The 20,658-nt window shown below is 35.2% G+C and overlaps 1 protein-coding gene across 1 annotated transcript in view; it reads right to left on the minus strand.

Moving 5' to 3' along the window:
• The window catches only part of LOC145676374 (solute carrier organic anion transporter family member 74D-like), a gene marked incomplete at its 5' end in the record, with an annotated part of 95,456 nt that overhangs the window by 20,461 nt on the left and 54,337 nt on the right, over positions 1 to 20,658 (minus strand). Inside the window, 4 exons of the mRNA XM_081747227.1 lie at positions 7,986 to 8,181; positions 8,844 to 9,008; positions 9,455 to 9,637; positions 18,878 to 19,021. Coding sequence (XP_081603353.1) covers positions 7,986 to 8,181; positions 8,844 to 9,008; positions 9,455 to 9,637; positions 18,878 to 19,021 — 688 coding nt within the window. The remainder of the gene's footprint in view (positions 1 to 7,985; positions 8,182 to 8,843; positions 9,009 to 9,454; positions 9,638 to 18,877; positions 19,022 to 20,658) is intronic.

The following is a 20,658-nucleotide window of genomic DNA, read 5'->3' on the forward strand; positions in this document are numbered from 1 at the left end:
TTTATAATTTTACCCGCATAAATACCTGGATCAGGGCTACCAACTGCTGTCAGTGCTGAGAAAAGTTACGTGTAAGTTGGATTGAGTTAGGCGTTGTCACAACTGCAAATTACCTGGACTCAAGAAATGGAATTAGAAGGCTTAGGTGGGGGGGGACAATTACTTTTGTGGTTTTATGTACCAACAAATCTCATTACCCTTTAGTTACCCCGCGTAGCGTAGTCGCTAACACTCTCGACTTCAGTGCGAGTGGTCCCGGGTTCGATTCCCAGTGAGAGCACTCGGTCGAAAAAGTGTAAAAACACTTTCTCAGGCCATCCAGCCTGAGTGAGGTTTTCCTGGATTCTCCTCATTCACACCAGGCAAATGCCGGGGTGGTACCTAAGTTATAGGTCCCAGACCACTTCCTTCCTTCCCCTTCCTCGGATAGTGTACTCGCAGAGGGACGTCATCCCTCAAACATGACGGACTAACATGGCCATAGATGCCGAAAGCCCAGAAATATAAATCCTAATGCTCATTATTCTTTGCTAAAAATATATTATTACTTTCTTTAAATAATTTATAAGGATCCTTTTAGTTTTTAGACTTTCTAACTATACTATGCATATATACTGGAAGACTGGCCCCAGATAATATAGTTGCTAATTCTCTTCTTTGGTGCAAGCGGTCCTAGGTTCAATTCCCGGTGGGACACTCGACCAAAAGTGTAAAACCTTTTTTCAGTCTAGCCATTCTGAGTGAGTTTTACTGCGTTTTCTCATTCACACTAGGCAAATGCTGGGATGGTACCTAACACACAGATCCCAGGCCACTTCCTTCCTTCGCTTTCTTCGGCTAGTGTGATCACCGAGGATCGTCATCGCTCATACGGACAAGCTAACGTGGCTATAGATCCCGAACGTCCAGAAAATGGTTATTAATCTACTCCCAATTATCGGAAGTCTTATATAACGGCTGTGTAAGTATATCTGACTGTCTGTTCGTTCGGTTCGTCACTCGATAAGTATCTACAGACTGGTTTCAGAAATCTATTCAGCGTCCAAAGAATAGGTTCCATCTCATCCGCTAATAACACTGTTGAACAACGAAAATGTAAGTTAACAAAATTAGCTAATTCTTATTGATTTTGTAGTGCTGATCACGAATTTGAAAGTTATTTTCGAATATTAGCTCTACTTTTCGTTTTACAGGCATGTCTAATAATAACGCTTTAAAAATAAATATATTCGCTTCGTTTGGGGTAAAATGTTACACTGATCCGGCAACACTGGAGAAACTATATGAACGCTTGGTTTCATTGTGTTCCTTATCTCAGTAGTGTTCTGTTATTGTTAGATAATACAGGTTTAGTGCAGTTATCAGCATTTTGGGTGTCACGTTTGTGTAGTGCAGGACATAAAAATACAACTACAAGTACGCAAAAATACTGGTATTCAGAATGTATATTTTTAAATAGTTGTCGGAACTATTTCAAGTGACATTTTGAGGATTTCAATGAACAAAAATGCCGCGAAATTGTGTAAACAGTGCGGGTAGCTTCTGCTACGGGTGTGGGGAAGTGACATTTTCCTCACAAAAGCAGACTATAACACCACTAATAAGAAAAGCCTATCAATATTACTTTGGTTGTAAAATTGGAGACCAAGATAAATCTTGGGCACGCCACATTATGTGTAACACTTGTGCCAGCAATCTAAGAAATTGGATTAATGGGAAGGGGCGCTCAATGCCTTTTGCAGTGCCCATGATTTGGAGGGAGCCAAGCGACCACATCAGAGACTGTTATTTTTGTATGGTTCCTTCCGTCAAGAAGGGAATTTCCACGAAGAAGAAGCGGGCCTTGATCTATCCTAACATTCCTTCTGCAATGCGCCCTGTTCCACATGGAGAAGGGCTACGTGTTCCTGGCCCATCTAAAGAATACGATCTTTTTTCTGATGATGATCAAGAAGTTGAAGCTCCTCAATCAAGTACTTCGAAGGACCCTACGTTTGTTGTAGAAGAACCTCCATGTGAACCACATAGACTTACTCAAGAGGAACGAAGTGATCTAATCAGAGACTTGGACCTCTCGAAAAGCAAAGCCGAAATTTTAGCGTCACGCTTAAAGCAATGGAATTTATTGCAGGAAAAAGTAAATATTTCAGTGTATCGGAATAGGGAGAAGATGTTCACTTCATTTTTTACTATGGAAGACACACTTGTGGAATGTACAGATGTAAATGGTCTCATGAGGGCACTTAAAATTAATTACGAACCAACGGAGTGGAGGCTCTTTATAGATTCGTCCAAGGTGAGTTTAAAGGCAGTGCTTTTACATATTGGAAATGAACTTCCTTCAATTTCTGTAGGTTACGCAGTTCATATGAAGGAATCTTATGAAAACTTGAAACGTTTACTTCAAGCCATTAAATATTACGATTTTCAGTGGCTCATTTGTGGTGACCTTAAAGTAAAAGCACTGTTGCTAGGTATGCAGTTATTGTATATAAAGTATTTTTGATCATAAATTAAACATAACTTTCTTACAAGGCTGTCTGTATTCTTTATTATAAATTAACGAGAAAAACAGTTTCCGAAACTGTTTTTCTCGTTAATTTATAATAAAGAATACAGAGAGCCTTGTAAGAAAGTTATGTTTAATTTATGTTTAAGATGGACACAAGGACTTTTTATAAAAATATCAAAGTATTTTTGCTTTATATGTGAATCGGACAGTAGAGATCGTGGATCTCATTACCGCAAAAGTGATTGGAGTACCAGAGAAACTCTTCAGCCGGGAGTGAAAAATGTGCAGCATGAACCACTGGTAGATCGTAACTGAATTTTGCTTCCCCCTCTACATATTAAATTAGGTCTTATGAGAAGTTTTGTTAAGGGCATGAACCAAGAGGATGAGGCCTATAAGTACCCAAGAGGACAATTCCCTCGATTAAGTGATGCCAAAGTTAAAGAGGGTGTTTTCATAGGGCCACAGGTTAGGCAACTATTCAAGGATCACAAGTTCGACGAAATTCTCCAAGGTGAGGAGAAAGCTGCGTGGGAAAGCTTCAAGATTGTTTGTTCACAGTTCTTGGGAAGACACCGAGCAACAAATTACAAACAACTGGTAGCAAAGTTGTTATTGTGCTACGAAAATCTTGGTTGCAATATGTCTCTGAAACTCCACTTTCTTCATTCATATCTAGACTTCTTTCCCGAAGATTGTGGAGCAGTAAGTGACGAACATGGTGAGCGTTTCCATCAAGATATTGCAGCCATGGAGAAGAGATATGAGGGAAAGTGGAGTTCTAACATATTGGCCGACTACTGTTGGACTATTGCAAGGGATGCTCCAGATGTAACCTACAAAAGGCAAGCCAAGCGAAGACGCTCAAAATAAAATAAACATAATCCTGTACAAGGGATCACTTGAAACTTTTGTCTATATTGCAGTGTAGTTCTAGCACAAAAAGGTATTTGTACATATTTTTGCATGTTTTGATGTTAATACTGATTTTTATTACGGAATTGTTAATGTTTAACTTGACCATGGTTACTTTATTTTCTGTATCGCTGTGAAACTGGTATTTGTGCATTTTTGAAAAAAGAAGTACAAGGGTATAGAAAGCAATAGGTTAGGGTACTTCTCAACTCCCCAGCTTATCACATCACAGTGAAATAGATAAAAAAGTGAAATGTAGGTTTTTACAAGGATTTTGCTTAAATGTTCTATAAATATTAATACATTTGTATATATACAGCTACTGTTGTACAAGGGCGTTTTTTTCTCAACCTGAGCTAAGAAAATTTTTCTATTATCATTTCCTTTCATATTATGCTTAAATAAATGTAAAAATCGCAATTTCAAAGAATTTACATACTTTCGATCAAAATTTGTTGAACAGTATAATCTATTTCAACCATAAGTGATAGACACTTATAATTTCTGATTTCAACATTGATCGCCATAGAATGAAAATGGTAATAGGTAGGGATGCGCTATTTTTTGAACCGATTCAGCGTGTCAATTAGAAACACTATCTTTAACAACTATTCTCCATAAAACCGGAACCGGTAGAAAGTTACTACTACTTCCGGTTTCAATATTGAATTTGCATAGTTTAGAAGTCTGTCATACTTTCATATTATAAACCAAAACTCACTTGTAACTTACAGACAAATGTCATACAGGAAAGCGTTAAATGTCTTTTAGAAGACTTCCAAATATTTTAGAAAGCTTTTAGTCCATGAATATATGGAATTTGTCTACAAGTTAACGATAAGTTGGAAGATCCGTATATATAGTTAAGAGATATAGGAGCAACGAAAACTGTCTGTCTCTTACCTTCAATAGTATCATTTGTAGAACTTCATTTTGGGGCATAAATTTTTTTTTTAATGTTACCAGCGCTCCAGTTGTGTGGATGTCAATTTTTATTACAAAAACAAGGAGCATCAGCATATTAGTCACGCAGGCTAACAATTGTCGCCAGCTGCGCTGCCTCCTACTGAAGCCAATAGATGTCACTAACGTAAAACAATTTCCATACGAGCCTGTGGCTTCGAGAGAGCAGCTAATGAAGATAAAATGAAGGCTAATTACTGTGCTTGATCACAGTAAGACTTACTAGACTTATTACGTAAATCGCATATCCGTATAAAATTAAGATCATGGGATATTTCCAATTGTTGGACGATATGGAGATAATAGGATCTTTCTACTTATTGGACAATATCCATGTAATGGGATCATCGCAGTTATTAGACCACATGGAGGTAATGGAATCTTTCCACTTATTGGACTGTATGGAGTTAAAGTTTATAAAAACACCAATACTAACTGACATTATATTGATTATAATTAAAACTAAATTATTACCCTTAGCAGATACTTGGTAGACATTACCCAGGTTAATGGTAAATATAGCATTGTATTACGGAAGTTCTATTTCTGGGATCAAAATCAATAATTCTAAAGAATTTACAATGGTATGTCTACATTTTAAATAAAAATTTCGCTGTTTTCCAATAATTTGAACATATTGGTAATATGTATTTGAAAAAAGCAATGAACTTGAGTAAATAGTTGGAAACATTGGTTGGTGTTACTATTCAGATAGTTTTTAATCTTTAAATTTTACGTCCCAGGGTTAAGAAAGCTAGGCTAAAAGAAACGGTGATGAGAAATGAATGAAAGGGTGGAATGAAGGAAGTGGGAGAACCCCGAGGAAACCCATGCACACGATGTTTGTCCACTACAAAGCTTAAGTGCTGCGAGCTAGGATAGACCAAAGGATCACATAAACCAGAGGTGAAAGATATATCACTGAGCCACAGGTGCCCCACTATTCAGATAATGTAGGATGTTACACTCATAGCCACAATGAGTATCTTCTGACACACAAAGTGAGCGTAAATGGATATAAATCCACAGTACCTCTATGAATTCACATTTCCGTACAGTCAGGACCGTAATTTAACAATACCAGTGGCAAAATATGGTATTTTCTGAAGGTATATTTCCTTTATCTATCACACGAAACCGAGTGTAATTAAACCACATTTGTAGGGACCAAAGATCAATCAGCAGCAGAGGATTTGATATCTTGCTTATGTATTTCCTAGACTATCAAGTGCTAAAATTAAATATTGTGTATTCTGGAGTTCTCAGATTTGAAAAGTTCTACAAGATCGAAGATTGGAAACATACTTAACACTGAACGAAAACGCAGTACGAGAATACTACAATAATGCAACACTGAATTTCCTTGGAAGTAAAAGAGCCGCCTAATACAAGGAATTAGAGAATCAAGTAATTAAAGCTTAAAAATATTTAAGATGCAATATTTAAGGGTCGTTGAAAGTATATTTTAGAGGTTCAATTCTGGACTTCTTTCCAGAATGTTGCAGCGATATACCGGGTGATAGTGATGGACGATTCCGTAAAGACATAGATAAATGATATGGAGGGAAATTGAAGTTCACAATGCTAGCAGACTATTGCTGAACAATAACTCAGGATAAGATTGACATTCAGTAGTCATAGACGAAATAAAATACTATATCGTGCTCGTGGGTTTTCTCGGGATTTACCCGTTTCCTCCCACTTCTTTCATTCCACCATTTCATTCATTTCTTATCTTTACCGTCTCCTTTAGCCTAACCGGCATAACCGTGAGATGTAAAACTTAGAGATATAATTTCATTTATAAAATACTATATTTGAAATTTGGCTGTACTTTATTTCTTAGAAAACCTGCTGAAAACTGAGTATATAAGTGAATAATGTGTGAAATATTAACTTTCGTTACTTTCTAAATTTTACAGTCTTTTTCTTGAATTATAATTATCATTATATGAATATAATGTTCAGAATTGAATGAAAATGCTGAAATAAATATAAAATGTGAGAGGAAGTAGACACGTATTTCAATTCAGCTCTTAAATGTTTATAATTATGTCTTCTTTTTTCTCCAGAAGAAGGAAAGGAATTTTCTTTTCTATGACAGTGAAAAATGAAAGTTCATTACTACAAAAGTAAACTTGAAGCATAGCTTAAAGCATATATTATCCAACGAACAGTATTATATATTATCCATCTGCCGTTGTAAATAGTTTAACAGTTTCGACCTCGCACCCTCACTTCCAAATTTTCACCTTTTATAGGAATTTAATTATATTGGCAGATAAGCGACAAAGCGGATAAATACAACGTAGGCCCAACGCTGGCAGTTGGGTAACATACCGTTTCCCACTATTAAGTCCACTGTCTGTGCTGTTAGGGTACGAACTGTCAAATTTAGTCGATTTACAGTTCGCACATGGACGCTAATTACTCTTCAACAGTGAACTTTGTGGTGGACAAACACCGTGTGCGTGGGTTTTCTCGGGGTTCTCCCGTTTCCTCCCACTTTCTTCATTCCACCATTTCTTTCATTACTCATTATCACCGTCTCCTTTAGCCTAACCGGCATAACCGTGGGACGTAAAACTCAAAATTTCATTTCATTTACTCTTCGACAGGATTACTGCTGTAAAGTGTATGTTGGTCCGCCCACAATTTATTTGTGCTGAGACAATTACAAATTATACCAATTACTATTACCAACAGTAAAACTATCTAAAGGGCATAAACTGACTGATGTACTGTCGATTATACCAATGCTACAAAGAGTTAATCGCTTTCCATTATTATCAGGAGTCAAGGAAGACTGGCTTCCTCTACCCCTCGAAAACATTATCCAAGGTCTCTATCTTCAAAAGAGAAGAACATTGTTTGTGTGTAAATTATGCGAGTGTTAAGACTACATTAGGTTACTCAGTAAAGAGTAAATAACAAATACAGTGTCAAGCGACTTAATGAGTTACTGGGTATTTCAGAAGCAACTTGTTAATTGAAGTTTCCTGGAAATCCCAATATATAATTAGGAATATTCGATATTTCAAACAGCTCAATAAGCTACTTGGTATTTCTAGCAGTTTATGAGCTATTCGGTATTTCAAGTGGCTTATTGAGCTATTCGGTATTTCAACCGGCTTAAGAGCAATTCGGTAATTCAAGCTTGTCAGAAATCTTAAGTTATAGTTACGAGCTATTTGGTATTCCAAGTGGCTTAAGAACTATTCGACATTTCAACCAATCTATGACCAATTCCATATCTCAAGCTTGTTTGAAACCATAACATATAATTAGGGATATTTGGAATTGCAAACAAATTATGAGGTATTCGATATTTGAGGCAGCTTAATAAGGTACCCGATACTTCAAGCAGTTTATGAAGTACTCGGTATTTGAAGCGACGTAATGAGCTACTCGGCGTTACACATTTAAACATAACAAACTTAAACGTCTGTACACATTTAAATATTTAAACATGTCAGAAATGCATAACATCAAATATATCAGCTCAGAGGCTTTTGGCTTAATTGCTATTCAACTCAATATGTGTATATCTGTAGCTTTCGTAGTGTATACATTAACCAAGGATTAGGGTACTTACCTCCCATCAGGCAGGAAGCGACCATGCATATCATCTGCCGGGCATCCAAGAAACGCGTAACCAATGTGACCCATAACATCTAAGGATTCTACAAATACGTTCCAACCTGCTACTAATCGTGGTCGTGGTTTGAACTTTGATACGACAATTCCTGATGTTAAAAGTCCGACACCTGTGCAGCCCAAACCAACAGTCCCTAAATAATTACATACCACAATTAATTCATAATATTCAGAACTCACAATGAAGGAAACAAATATGCAAATTAAACAGTGTTAGTGTTAGTTTTTTGGTTGATTGTTACAGCCTAAAAAGCATATTAATTGTACGTAACTGCGTTATATAACAATTTAGAATCATTCAGAATTCTAATAGATAAAGTTATCATTTACCCAATACAGGCACGAGGGTGGCTCAGTGGTAGGGCGTTCACCTCTGGTGCATGGGTCCCTGGTTCGATGCCAGCACGGGCCAAGTGAACTTTCTGGTGGACAAACACCATGTTCGCGGATTTTCTCGGGGTTCTCCTGTTTTCTCCCACTTCACTCATTCCACAATTTCATTCATTTCTCATTATCACTGTCACCTTTAGCCTACCTGGCATAACCGTGGGACGTAAAACTCAAAGATTCCATTTCATTTCATTTTTCAAGGAACCAACGGTCAAACAATGACTTCAATTCCAGATAGGCCTATTTGGAAAGTCCAAACAAAATACTGTAATTTTTATTAAAATTGGACAAATCTTACGGCGGTTATTGCATGACATTCCTACAATACATCATACTTTATATCTTGTCAAATTAAAAAAAAGCTAAGGTGCATGAATTTGCTACAAAGTAAATGAAATTTCCTTACCTGTTATCATGCTGGCCGAGGCAGCAGACCGACGAAACTGTGTCTCCATATATTTCGGCATAAAACTCCAGTAGCCAATGAGACCCATGATCCAAAAGACGCTACTCATGGAATTGAAAATTAATACTTTGTTCTTTAAAATTCTTCTCATTGTTATCTTAAAATCTGTAACAAACATAATTAGCATAATTATGCTAAAGAAAACCAGTATTATGTTTATAAGTAAAACAAATCATTTAATCTGTAATTAAACTATGGAAGAAGTCACTTTTTGCTACTGTTACATAATGACAACCTCCTCAGTTCGTGTCTAAAAATTCGGGGATGAAACGGTGAACTGAAGATGTCACCTTCCACTCACCATCTGAAATGAATGGGAACGTTTTCTACTTTTATGCGAGAGGTTAACTTATCGTATATAATCTTATGGGGATTTTATCATAAAATCACAACTCAGAAATAAATTAATAAAAGATGTTTGTATTTCTTATCGGAATTGTGCAAGTGTAAAATGTTATGTCTTTAGTTACGGGTATTTAGAAGTTTCGCCAGATTGAGCATCGCAAATCAAGCATTGATCTGTTGATTACTGACTTTAAAGTAACACATACCTCTGGGATACAATTCAGCTGGTCCTTCTGTGGTGGTCCTTGGTGGTCTCTCCGTGTCTGGTCGCAAGTTGAGAGATATCGCCTGGGTTGATATCTCCGTACTGTAGACTCGTGGTTTGTGTCTCGACGGGGGAGAATCTACGCTGTTGTCCTCGTTGGTTAGGATGTGGTTGGACTCCACATCTAATATACGTTATGTGTATAACTCTAATGTTCGTTTACTAAACGAAGTAGGTTCGTGACTTAGGATTAGTCACATCGGTTCTCTTCTCTTCTCTCTGATCAACTCGACTACTCGACTCGTCTCGACAACTTCTGTCCTCCGTCGACTTCTGTCTTGAAACCTCTCCTACAAAAACTGTGCTAACAGCTAAGGCCGTGATGAGAACAACAGAAAAGTGTCGTCTTTTAAAAATGCACTTCTGGCTCAGACTTAGTTATGTAATAACTACGAAGTGATTGAACATATGTTCTGTGCTACAATGCTCCATTGCGACTGACCATATGATATGGTGTTCCTTCCTCTTTCGGTTTCCACCGGGCCAACCAATATAAGTTATTACGCCTGCTCAATTTTGAAGTTTGAAATGTGTCAGTCGGCTCGGCACCAACCTGTATAAATTCAATTCAATCAAAGATGACATAATTTTTGCACTTCCTTTAAATCTTAGTTCGAATTTTCTCTGTAGCGTATATATTGTAAGGATCCCCACGTTGCCGTACCAGGCAATAACCACGTGTGAACTACATGTGTTAGTAATAAATAAAAACAGACGACAGTCCCGAAGAGGAGTCGATCACCATCGCCAACAGTCGGAAGGCCGAGTATCAACGATGAAAGCCGACAAGACAGAATAAAAAGGACCTGCACACCTCGACCAACATCAATCTTCCCGGATTGATCGCAACACCTAAAACCCCTCTCACGACGCACGTTGACCGAGAGTACCTCACCTCAAAGCCCACGACGCTTGGTCACCGGGCTCCTATCTAATCTTACCTAAATATTAATGGAATTTATTATTATAATTTGTATACATAAACTTTTATAATAAAAGGGTGAAGGGAAAACTCCAAATCCCGAGTACATTTATTGCTCTACCCGAGAGGTTTTACAATATACAATATTAAAGTTTGCTTTCACCATAACTTGGCTGTGTTCCAATCAATTTACTTGCTTGTTTCGAAGAATTTTCATATTATTTTGTCATGAATAATGGCGTAGACTTGGATGTAGAGTACAATGGTTCAAAATTTGAGAGTACTGCAGCGAGAGGATTTTAAAATTAACTTACTTTTAACCCTTTCCGGACCTAATGGTCAAAGTGATACTACGGGGTTGTCACGTACTTAATTCTCCCCTGTGTAAACGCTAATTAACACATCGGTATGATTTTTGTTATACCAAAATAGTTTATCCTGATGTTATTTTTTCTGAATGTGAAATTTAATTCTCAAATTTGAGCTCAAAGTCAAAAATTCGTCAATTGTCGAATTTCGATTTCCTTTTTTAGTTTTCACAGTATAAATTCTTTCGTTTTAGATAGACCTACTTTGTACTTGTCAGGTACATGCCTCATATGGACACCTAATTTTTTTTAGACCAATTTGACTAACTAACATTCAGTGTTGCCAACTAGGAAAATTAAAATTTCCCTATTTTTCTGTCAAAAGAATTGAAATTATCAAAATTTGTTTATAAATCCGTACCTTATACATACGAAAGCAAGTTAACTTACGCTAGTTTAACATCAGTCCTTACTGAGCAACAAGTGGATAATTAGAGGCCTCGCGTAAAATTCGAATTTAAGTTCCAAACCTTGATTTATTTTTACTTTTCTGTTTACCATAATCTATTTTGTTTTAAGTTACAAGCTTCGTTTTTTAGATATCGATATGAAAGCTATTTTAGATATCGAAATGATTTTCTGAATATCGATATAGACATGATACTTCTAGGATATATTAGTAGTGTACCAGAGTTCATTTTAAAATAGCTTTCATCTGTCTGTCTGTCTGGCGTTTCCAGCCATAAAAAAATTTTAATTCCCGATTTTAGGTGAAAAGTTCGGTAAATATTCTACTTTTCATGCTATAATTTCTCTTTTGTTGTCGTGTTATAATGCTATAAGCTCATCTTTGGCCTACACAACGCACCATAGGAAATTTCAATAGAATAATTAGGGAAGCTGGATTGCCTGTATAACTATTTATTTTTGCTTCTGAAGCGGAAAAAAGTCAAATTTTTGTGTGTACGAAGAGAGAAAATTATTTTTGTCTTTGCATGGCAGCTAACGACTTCATGTTTTCACTGCGAGTTGTCTATATAACAAAGAATATTTTGAGCTTACTGGGACCCATATGGCGACAGTGGTGCCAGCTTAAAAATCTTAAATTTCAGTTAGGGAATCTTTTATGAATTTTCACCTCTACATTTCCCTCCATAATTTCTCTATCGCTATCAACACTGCAATCAAACTTATGCAACACTGCCGTAAGATTGCCACATAATCATTCTAAAACACAAGGTCTTAGCCATATCAGTCGGGTAAACAGTCTCTGAGTTATAATTCATTAAATGAAAGACTACGAAAACGACAAAAATGACATGTGAGTCCAGCTGGCCCGCTCAAATTGCAAATTCGAATGAAAACGGTATCAAAAATTTGTACCCAATATGTACCAATTTGTACCACCAAAATTAGAATTTGTACTCTTACCAATTTCGAAAAAAATGACTTTTTGGTGGCGGACCAACTTGACGTTTTGTTGGCGAGCCGGCTTGACTATTTGTCTTTCTAGTTCGAACCAAAATTAGAATTTGTACCCCTACCACTTTCAGAAAATTAATAGTTTTGATAGCGGGCCTGGTTGATCTTCAGAACTTATTTTCTTTCCATTCGAATAACATCTGTACCAACAGTTTGTACTCAATATGCACCAATTTTTACCACCAAAATTAAAATATGTACCAATACTAATTTCGAGAAATTTGAATGTTAATTGGCGGGTAAAGCTGGCCCGCACAACTTATTTTTCATTCCAATTCTAATCAAAATATTACCAAAATTTGTACTCAATATGCACCAATTTGTACAACGAAAATTAGAATTTGTACCTCCACCAATTTCCAGAAATTTGAATTTTTGTTGGCGGGTCAAGTTTGCCCGTCCCTTATTTTTTTCAACTTCGAATCAAAATGGTTTCTAATTTTTTTCTCAATATGTACTAATATGAACAACCAGAATTAAAATTTGTACCCCCACTAATTTCGACAAATTTGAATTTTTCGTGGCTGATCAAGATATCCCGCACAACTTATTTTTCATTCCAATTAGAATCAAAACATTACTAAAAATTTATACCCAATATGCACCAACTTTTAGAGTCAAAATTAGAATTTGTACCTCCACTAATTTCGAGAAATTTGAATTTTTGATGGCGGGTCAAGCTTCCCTGTCCGACGTATTTTTCTTTCCAATTCGAATCAAAACGGTACCAAAATTGTAACCAATATGTACCAGTTTGTACCATCAAAATTAGAATTTGTAACCCCACCAATTTCGAGAAATTTGAATATTTTATGGTGGATCAAGCTGGCTGACAATGGTATTCTTTCGAGAGTGCTAGAAAGAATAAAGGAAAAATTTTTAAGATTATTTTCATTTGAATTCTAAACAAGACCTTGCGCTGGAAAATTTGACTTGGTGACAACTTCCCTGCTAGTTGAATAACAATCTTTAATCTTTATTCGTACATAATTTAATCTTCATTGCTGAATTAAGTTATATGCAAATTTTTCGTGCCATTTGTACGAATTCAAGGGAAATCTGGTTATACATGCTTGTTTGATTCGAATGCGAAATAAAAGGTTCCGTCTGCCTGCCTAGACCGCAATGAAAATTTAATTTTCAGAAACTGATGGGGGTACAAATTCTAATTTTGATGGTAGAAATTGGTATATATTTGGTACAAATTCTTGGTAACATTTACATTCCAATTTGTAAAAGAAATGTGTCGCGAAAGCCAGACTTTGTCATCAAGTTGGCCCGAGCAATATAAACTTAAATTTCGCTAAATTGTTGCGGGGTATAAATTTCATTTTAATGCTACAAATTGCCACATATTGGGTACAAATTTTTGTTACCTCTTTGATTCGAATTGAAAAGAAAAATAACGTGTGCTAGCCAATTGACGACAAGCTAGCCTGCCATTAAAACTTCAGATTTCTCGAAATTGGTAGGGGCACAAATTCAAATTTCGTGGTTCAAATTGGTATATAATGGTACAAATTATTGGTAGTGCTTTGCTTCGAATTGGAAAGAATAATAAGTTGTGGGGGACAGCTTAGCGCCATTCTGGCCGCCTTCAAAAATTCAAATTTCTCGAAATTGGTGTGGCTCCAAATTCTAATTTTGATGGTACAAATTGGTACATATTCGGTACAAATTGTTGATACTATTTTGATTCGAATTGGGAAGAATAATAAGTTCTGTAGGTCAACTTGATCCGCCTTCAAAAATTCAAATTTCTCGAAATTGGTGGGGTAGAAATTCTAATCTTGTGGTAAAAATTGCTACATAGTGGGTGCAAATTTTTGGTACCCTTTGATTCTTAATGGAAAGAAGAGTAAGTTACAGGGACCACCTTAACGTCAATTTGGGCTAACATCAAAAATTCAAATTTCTGGAAATTGGTGGGGGGTAAAAATTCTAATTTTGACGGTACAAATTGGTATATATTAGGTACAATTTTTGGTACCGTTTTTGTTCGAAGTGAAAAGAAAAATAAATTGTGTGGGCCAGCTTGACGTCAAGCTGCCCGCAATCAAAAGTTCTAATTTTCTGAAGGGATTTAGGATTTAAATTTCTGGGCTTTAGGCATCTATGGCCATTTAGCCCGTCTCGTTTTGAGAGATGACGTCCCTAGCTGAGCACACTATCCGGGAAAAGGCAAGGAAGTGGCCTGGGACGTAGAAGTTAGGTGCCATCACGGCATTTGCCTGGTGTGAATGAGAAAAACCCAAGAAAACCTCATTCAGGGTAGCTGGCCTGAAAAAGCGTTTAACACTTTTTCGACCGAGTGCGCCCACCGGGAATCGAACCCCTGAGGTCTCGCATCGAAGGCGAGAGCGTTAGCGACCACGCTACGCGGGGCCACTAATTTTCTGAAATTGGTAGGTGTACAAATTCTAATTTTGGTGGTACAAATTCGTACACACTCGGTAACATTTTAATAGTCTTGGTTCGAATTGGAAAGAAAAAATTGTGTGGGCCAACTTGACGTCAAGCTTGCCCACCATCGAAAATTCTGGTTTTCTTAAATTGGTGGGAATACATATTTTAATTTTGGTGGTACAAATTGGTACATATCGGGTACTAATTTTTGGTACCGTTTTAATTCAAACTGGAATGAAAATAAATTGTGCGGGCCAGCTCGACGTCATCAAAAATTCAATTTTTTCGAAATTGGTAGGGGTACAAATTTTAATTTTGGTGGTACAAATTGGTACATATTGGGTACAAATTTTTGGTACCGTTTTCATTCGAATTTGCAATTTGTGCGGGCCAGCTTGACTCACATAAAATGACCCTGTGTTGAAAGGGTTAAAGCATTATTGTACGTAACTTTGTAAATTAGAATAGACAATAACATCCATTGACGATGACAATTAAAATGTTATCAAGACAAGAAATATTATAAATATTTACCGACATTTGACAAAAAATGGTAAGTTAATAAGGGTGAAGTGAATGATCGAACTGTATTGTATATTTTCTTATGACAAGAAAATACTTGCTGGTAACACCACTGTCTTCATTTTCATAGCAGATAGAGATTGTCTAATGAGCCAATCCATCTGTTACACAATATTTACTAAAATGGGTAGATTAGGATCGCAGGTAGTCGAGAGACCTAATCCTAATTGGATGGTGGATATCATAGGGCCCTTGCCGGTGACTGATGGTTTTTCATATGTACTAATAGTTGTAGATAATGCAACTCGATTTTGTATGCTTGAGAAGCTGAGACGTTTATCTTCTAAGAATATTTGTGATAAATTATATGATCTTTTTACTAAATTTGGATTTGTCGAAAGTTTGTCAAGTGATAATGCTTCTGTATTCTCCTCTGATTACTTTAGGAAATTTTTGTTTAGTGTTGGAGCTAAACATAAAATTAAGCCCATACAATCCTGAAGCAAACGTAGTTGAACGATATATCAAAACTTTCAAATACGGGCTTAAATCCTACTTTGCAGAACAGCAGAATAAGTGGAGTTCGGCTATAAAAGAGTTGCAATTTAATTTGAATCTATCTCAGCACGAGGGAATGAGATCAGTCCCTTCAGAATTGTATTTAGGTAGATCTTTAAATAGTTCGTTGGAAATAAAATGCCACATTTGTAATGCTGATTTGCAAGGAGAAAAGACTGAAGAGTTATGGAAAAGAGCAATGCTTAACATGAAAACTTATTGGGAAAAAAAAGAAAATTTGAAAATCAAAGAAGGGAAGTAAATTTACAATTAGGAGGTAAAGTTTTGGTTAAAAAAACGTGAAAAGTCATCGCTAAAGGATAAAATAACTAAAGGTCTATGTTTTTTCGTGGATTGGTCCTTTTACTATAATCAAGTTCTTAACTTATAACTCAGTGTTATTACAAGAGGTAGGAAATGAGCATAATGTGAAACTGAATTTGTACATCCCAAAACCACATCATTAAAACAATTAGTTTAGGGATAGGTTAAGTTAGGTTAAATATTAGGTTAAGTTTACATTATCATGTTCATTTTCATTGTCATTCTAACATTATAGTTTCTAATGTAAGGACTCTTGCAATTCAATTATTATGTAAATGAACAATCTAAATTGAACTCTTCATTTCAGGAAGAATTGCTGTTTTATATAAGATGTGATAACTTTTGTATATTTCAAGTTTCACTAGAGGGTTTATCAATGTAAAGGTTGTCCAAATTGGGAAACAGTAAGAAGCTGGTATTGAGGCATGATCTATGTGTGTTATGGTGGAGATTTGGCGAAGATTTCCAGAACAATAAAGCTGCAGCGAATTACATCTGTGTATGGTGTGGAAATCTCTCCTGAAAAGGACTTAAAGAATGGAATGTAGAATATAAAAATTTTTGTGACTTTTTATATTAATTTTCTAAGGGTTGGTGATTTGTAACGTGTACACGTTCCAAGTTTTGAAAAAAAGAAAGAAAATGAAATGCAAGAAATTATGGACTTAAAATAATGAAAGGAAACGGAAATGGAAAATAATGTAAAGTCTATGGATATTCAAATTACATTGTAATGGTCGTTTAAATGAAAATTTAAAAATATTATTCTTTTTTTTTACTTTTTAAGATTGTTAAAGTAGCTTCTTTTGCTGAGTTGTTTTCTCGAAGTAAGGTGTGTTGTAAACAACTGCTCTGGAGGCAATGAGGTGTACGCGTGATGACGTGGTTGTAAGTTGCGTTGATCTGGCCTTGGTGGGTGGGCGGAGTCTTCCCGCTCTACCAGGCTTTGTTCATGCGAGCGAGTGACGGCTGAGTCATTACTGTTGGATAAACGTAGCAGTGAGGCTGCTCTCGGCTGGATTTTGTGCCTCTGCTATGAATTGTGTGCTATGGAGTTTAAATGGGTTTGAATTTACGAGTTAAAAAGTTTAAATTACGGAACATATAATGTTAATTTTGAGAGTAAATGGGAGCTTAATTGTTTTTCTTTAATATGTTTAAATCAGATGGGTTAGTTTCCATGGTTAAATAATTCGTGACTGAAAGTAATAATAAAAAAGGGCTGTGATTCAATGTTCTTGCTACGTTAGTCGGGTTTAAAAAGAAAATCTATTTAATATGTGAGTTAAAGACCCGAAAATTAGCTGGGTACGTTAATTTTTGTGATTTGTGCCTAATTGGAGTACTCTCGGAAGGGGAGTCAGACCCTTTCATCAAACTAAAGTTAGTTTGTAAAATTCGGTTAAAGCAGATATTTACGTCGCTTTGTCATTTAAATAACTGCAGTTGGTAACCTTTTTGACTATCATAAATTTAACTTAAAACAGTGGTAATTTTGTTTAGAATCGATAAAGTTATTGCGTTGAAGCATTGTAGTAATACCCAATCTAATTGTTAAAATATTTTTTAAAATTTAATGCAGGATATAAAACTTACAATTTCAAGATTTAATTGATCGTGATAAAATGGTTAGAATTAATACCTATTTATAAAGTGTATAATATTCTATTGCAGTAAAACTCGGTAATTAAAATCCGGAAGTTTGAAGGAAATTATAAAGGGAGAGCTCTTAACTGTAGTTATACTTCCTTGCTTAAAGTTTCAAATATATTTTTTTTTATCCAATTAACTTCCTGACTCTAGAATGAGCTTGTAATTAAATCGTGAATTTTTGCAATTAATATTCTGTTGGGGAGAATTGAGACTCATTCATTTTTGTATGGCAATTGCTATTTAAGTGGAGAAGGTCAAATTCCAATCCATGGTGGTCATGTGGAGTCTCTGGATAAAAGCGTAAGGATGTTACTATTATAGATACTTGAATCTGGTGAGTATTGCAGAGTATTAATATTACTGGTTACGGTTTAATAGAGTAGTGGTAGAGTAAGTACTGGTAGAATTCCATCTCACTCATTACCCAATTGCATTAATGGTATTCGTAAAATTAAATGTAAAGATTGTTGTTTGGTTTAAACAAGTAAAAAATAAATTAAAATAAAATAAAATCGATTAAAGTCAAATTATCAACCTTATTTTTCGGGTGATCAGAATTACAGATTCCGGAAGAATTAAAATTGGACTCCAAATAATTATACTTTATTCCTTCTAGAGCAGTCTGTATTGTTTCTTAAGGAGCTATTGTAATTAAAGATTTGGTGAGATTAAGCTTGCTTTAATCCAGAGTTACGACCATTTTTATTTTTTTTTAATCTGTGCTCATTACCTTAAATTATTAAATTCAAAAGATATATTTAGTTAATTTTGAACGAAAAATTCTGATTGGATTTTTTGTATATAGAAGTCACAATAATTATAATTATTAAAAGTCTTGAATTGAAAATTAAATTTTATTTCTACCTAAATAATTCAATCAGTGTTTGAATGAATTGGGTAATGTTAATTGGAAGAGGTGGAAAAGTTTATTTTTGTGGGAGTTTATAGATGCAGCTGAGAGCTACTGCTTCGGCTGAAGTCACTCGTACTTTAAATAATCCAACCAAAGAAATTCTTTTTTTTTTTTTTTGCTTTATTGCGAATTATGGTTGTAGTAAAGTGTGACAGCGATAATTGTGACAATAGGTAAAACTATAATTACGCTTTCAACCTTTTTTCGATATTTAAAAATATTTAAGAATTCTCAATAATTCAACGAATATATTTAGGTAAATGTTTTACAGCTTACCTGCAAAGGATCTTTTATTATCAACCATTTCAACCCCAGCTATTCTATCTTTTTCTCTTCTCATGTAAGCTCGAGGTAAAGTTTTCGGGAACATTGTAAGCATACATCCAAAAATTATGAGAATAGATCCTAGTGGAGCCCATCCTAATGAAATAAAGGAAATAATTTGTAAGAATAGTAACAGTAAAGAATCCAATAACTAACTCAATACTTATACCTAGGTATAATGTTAGCACATGTACACAGTAGAACCCCTTACGCGGTAGGCGGAGTTAGGAATCTATATATAACTGTATAGATAGATAGATAAATAAATAAATATTTCCATTATTTTGGAAAGTGTAAACTATAGCCTATATAAATTGAACATACAGAAGCGATTCGAAGACGCTCTAAGCACCAGCATGACTGGTGAGGAACCCTACAATACAATAAAACTCCGTTTTGTGGTTATCGCAGCATTGCATTTATGACACACGCTTTTCTGGAGTTAGTTGTTACTGATCGTAACCACCGCTTTAAAATTTCTTCGCGTTCCCACTCCTATCGCTCTTTCTGAGAATATTATTTAAAACTTTTGATTCGAATCATTACCCACTCTTTTCTTCGAAGAAGTTTCGCATGTAAAACAGAAGAAACTTTTTTTCCTGAAATAATATTTTCCGCGACGAAATTATCCACAATTTGCATATTATAAGATATAAAAAAACCTAATTTGTCGGATATAAATGTGGTACTATTTTTTAAATTATTATTTTTGGATTTGAATATTTCTGAAGAAATCGAGTTTATTCGCATTCTCGCACTGATTTAGGACAAGAAGAATTTGTAAAGTGGTAAGCTGAAGTCCAAAGTCCAAAGATTTTCGAAAGCTTGTTCACAAAAGAGATGTCTCCGATCCTTCATATGTTCTGCCACTTCGAATCTATGGTCGAGGAGGAACAGAACTTTGCATCGTTGACACTGGCGAACTTCAAATGCACGAAGCATCCTGGATCTCGAAAGAGGAGGTCGATGTTATTTCTTTAAATCGTGTTTTAACTCCATCTTCCGCAGTACTTTCTCCTTGCCAATCACCATTGATCTAAAATGATGAGTGCGATCTCCTTGGGAAAACGATAGTAGTTTTGAAGAATTAGAATTGGTTAATTAAACAACTTTATTGGTCTACCATTTTTCAATAATTTGTTGTGTCGGCGATAAACGCTACAAATATATTCACAATAATATAAGCATTTTGTATTTTTATAATAAAAAGTTCTACAATCAAAAATAGTTTTCTATTGTTATAACCCCCAAAATAATTGAAATTGGTGAAAAAAACAAAAATCAAAAAGTGTTACATAACAAAGGGGGAGGTATTCGGCCTTGCGTTACAAAGTGTGACAAGCAGGAGGGAGGGGTTAAAAATTGGTCAAAAATAGCGTTACGTAATATGTGGACGGCCACTAAAACAGGAAATGAGATATAGATGTTAATAAAATAAATATGATTTTTTTTGAAGTCACGAATAATAAATAAACATTTTTGTCAGGAAATCTTAAAGATATTAAGTGAAATTTCAAAGAAAATCAGTTTTATGTAGATAGTTTCTGTGTAGAAGGGCTTACACTAAAATACTTATGTACAAAGGTATAACGTTTGTTCCGGGACATTAGTTATTTGTTAAACCTAATAAAAACTACCTGGAATATAATTTACGAAGAAAAAGCGAATAATAATAATAATAATAATAATAATAATAATAATAATAGCAAAAAAACCAGTGTTTTCAGTTTTCC

This window comes from Thermobia domestica, unplaced genomic scaffold, assembly GCF_964235325.1.
Source record: "Thermobia domestica unplaced genomic scaffold, izTheDome1.hap1.1 HAP1_SCAFFOLD_119, whole genome shotgun sequence".
Classification (NCBI taxonomy): domain Eukaryota; kingdom Metazoa; phylum Arthropoda; class Insecta; order Zygentoma; family Lepismatidae; genus Thermobia; species Thermobia domestica.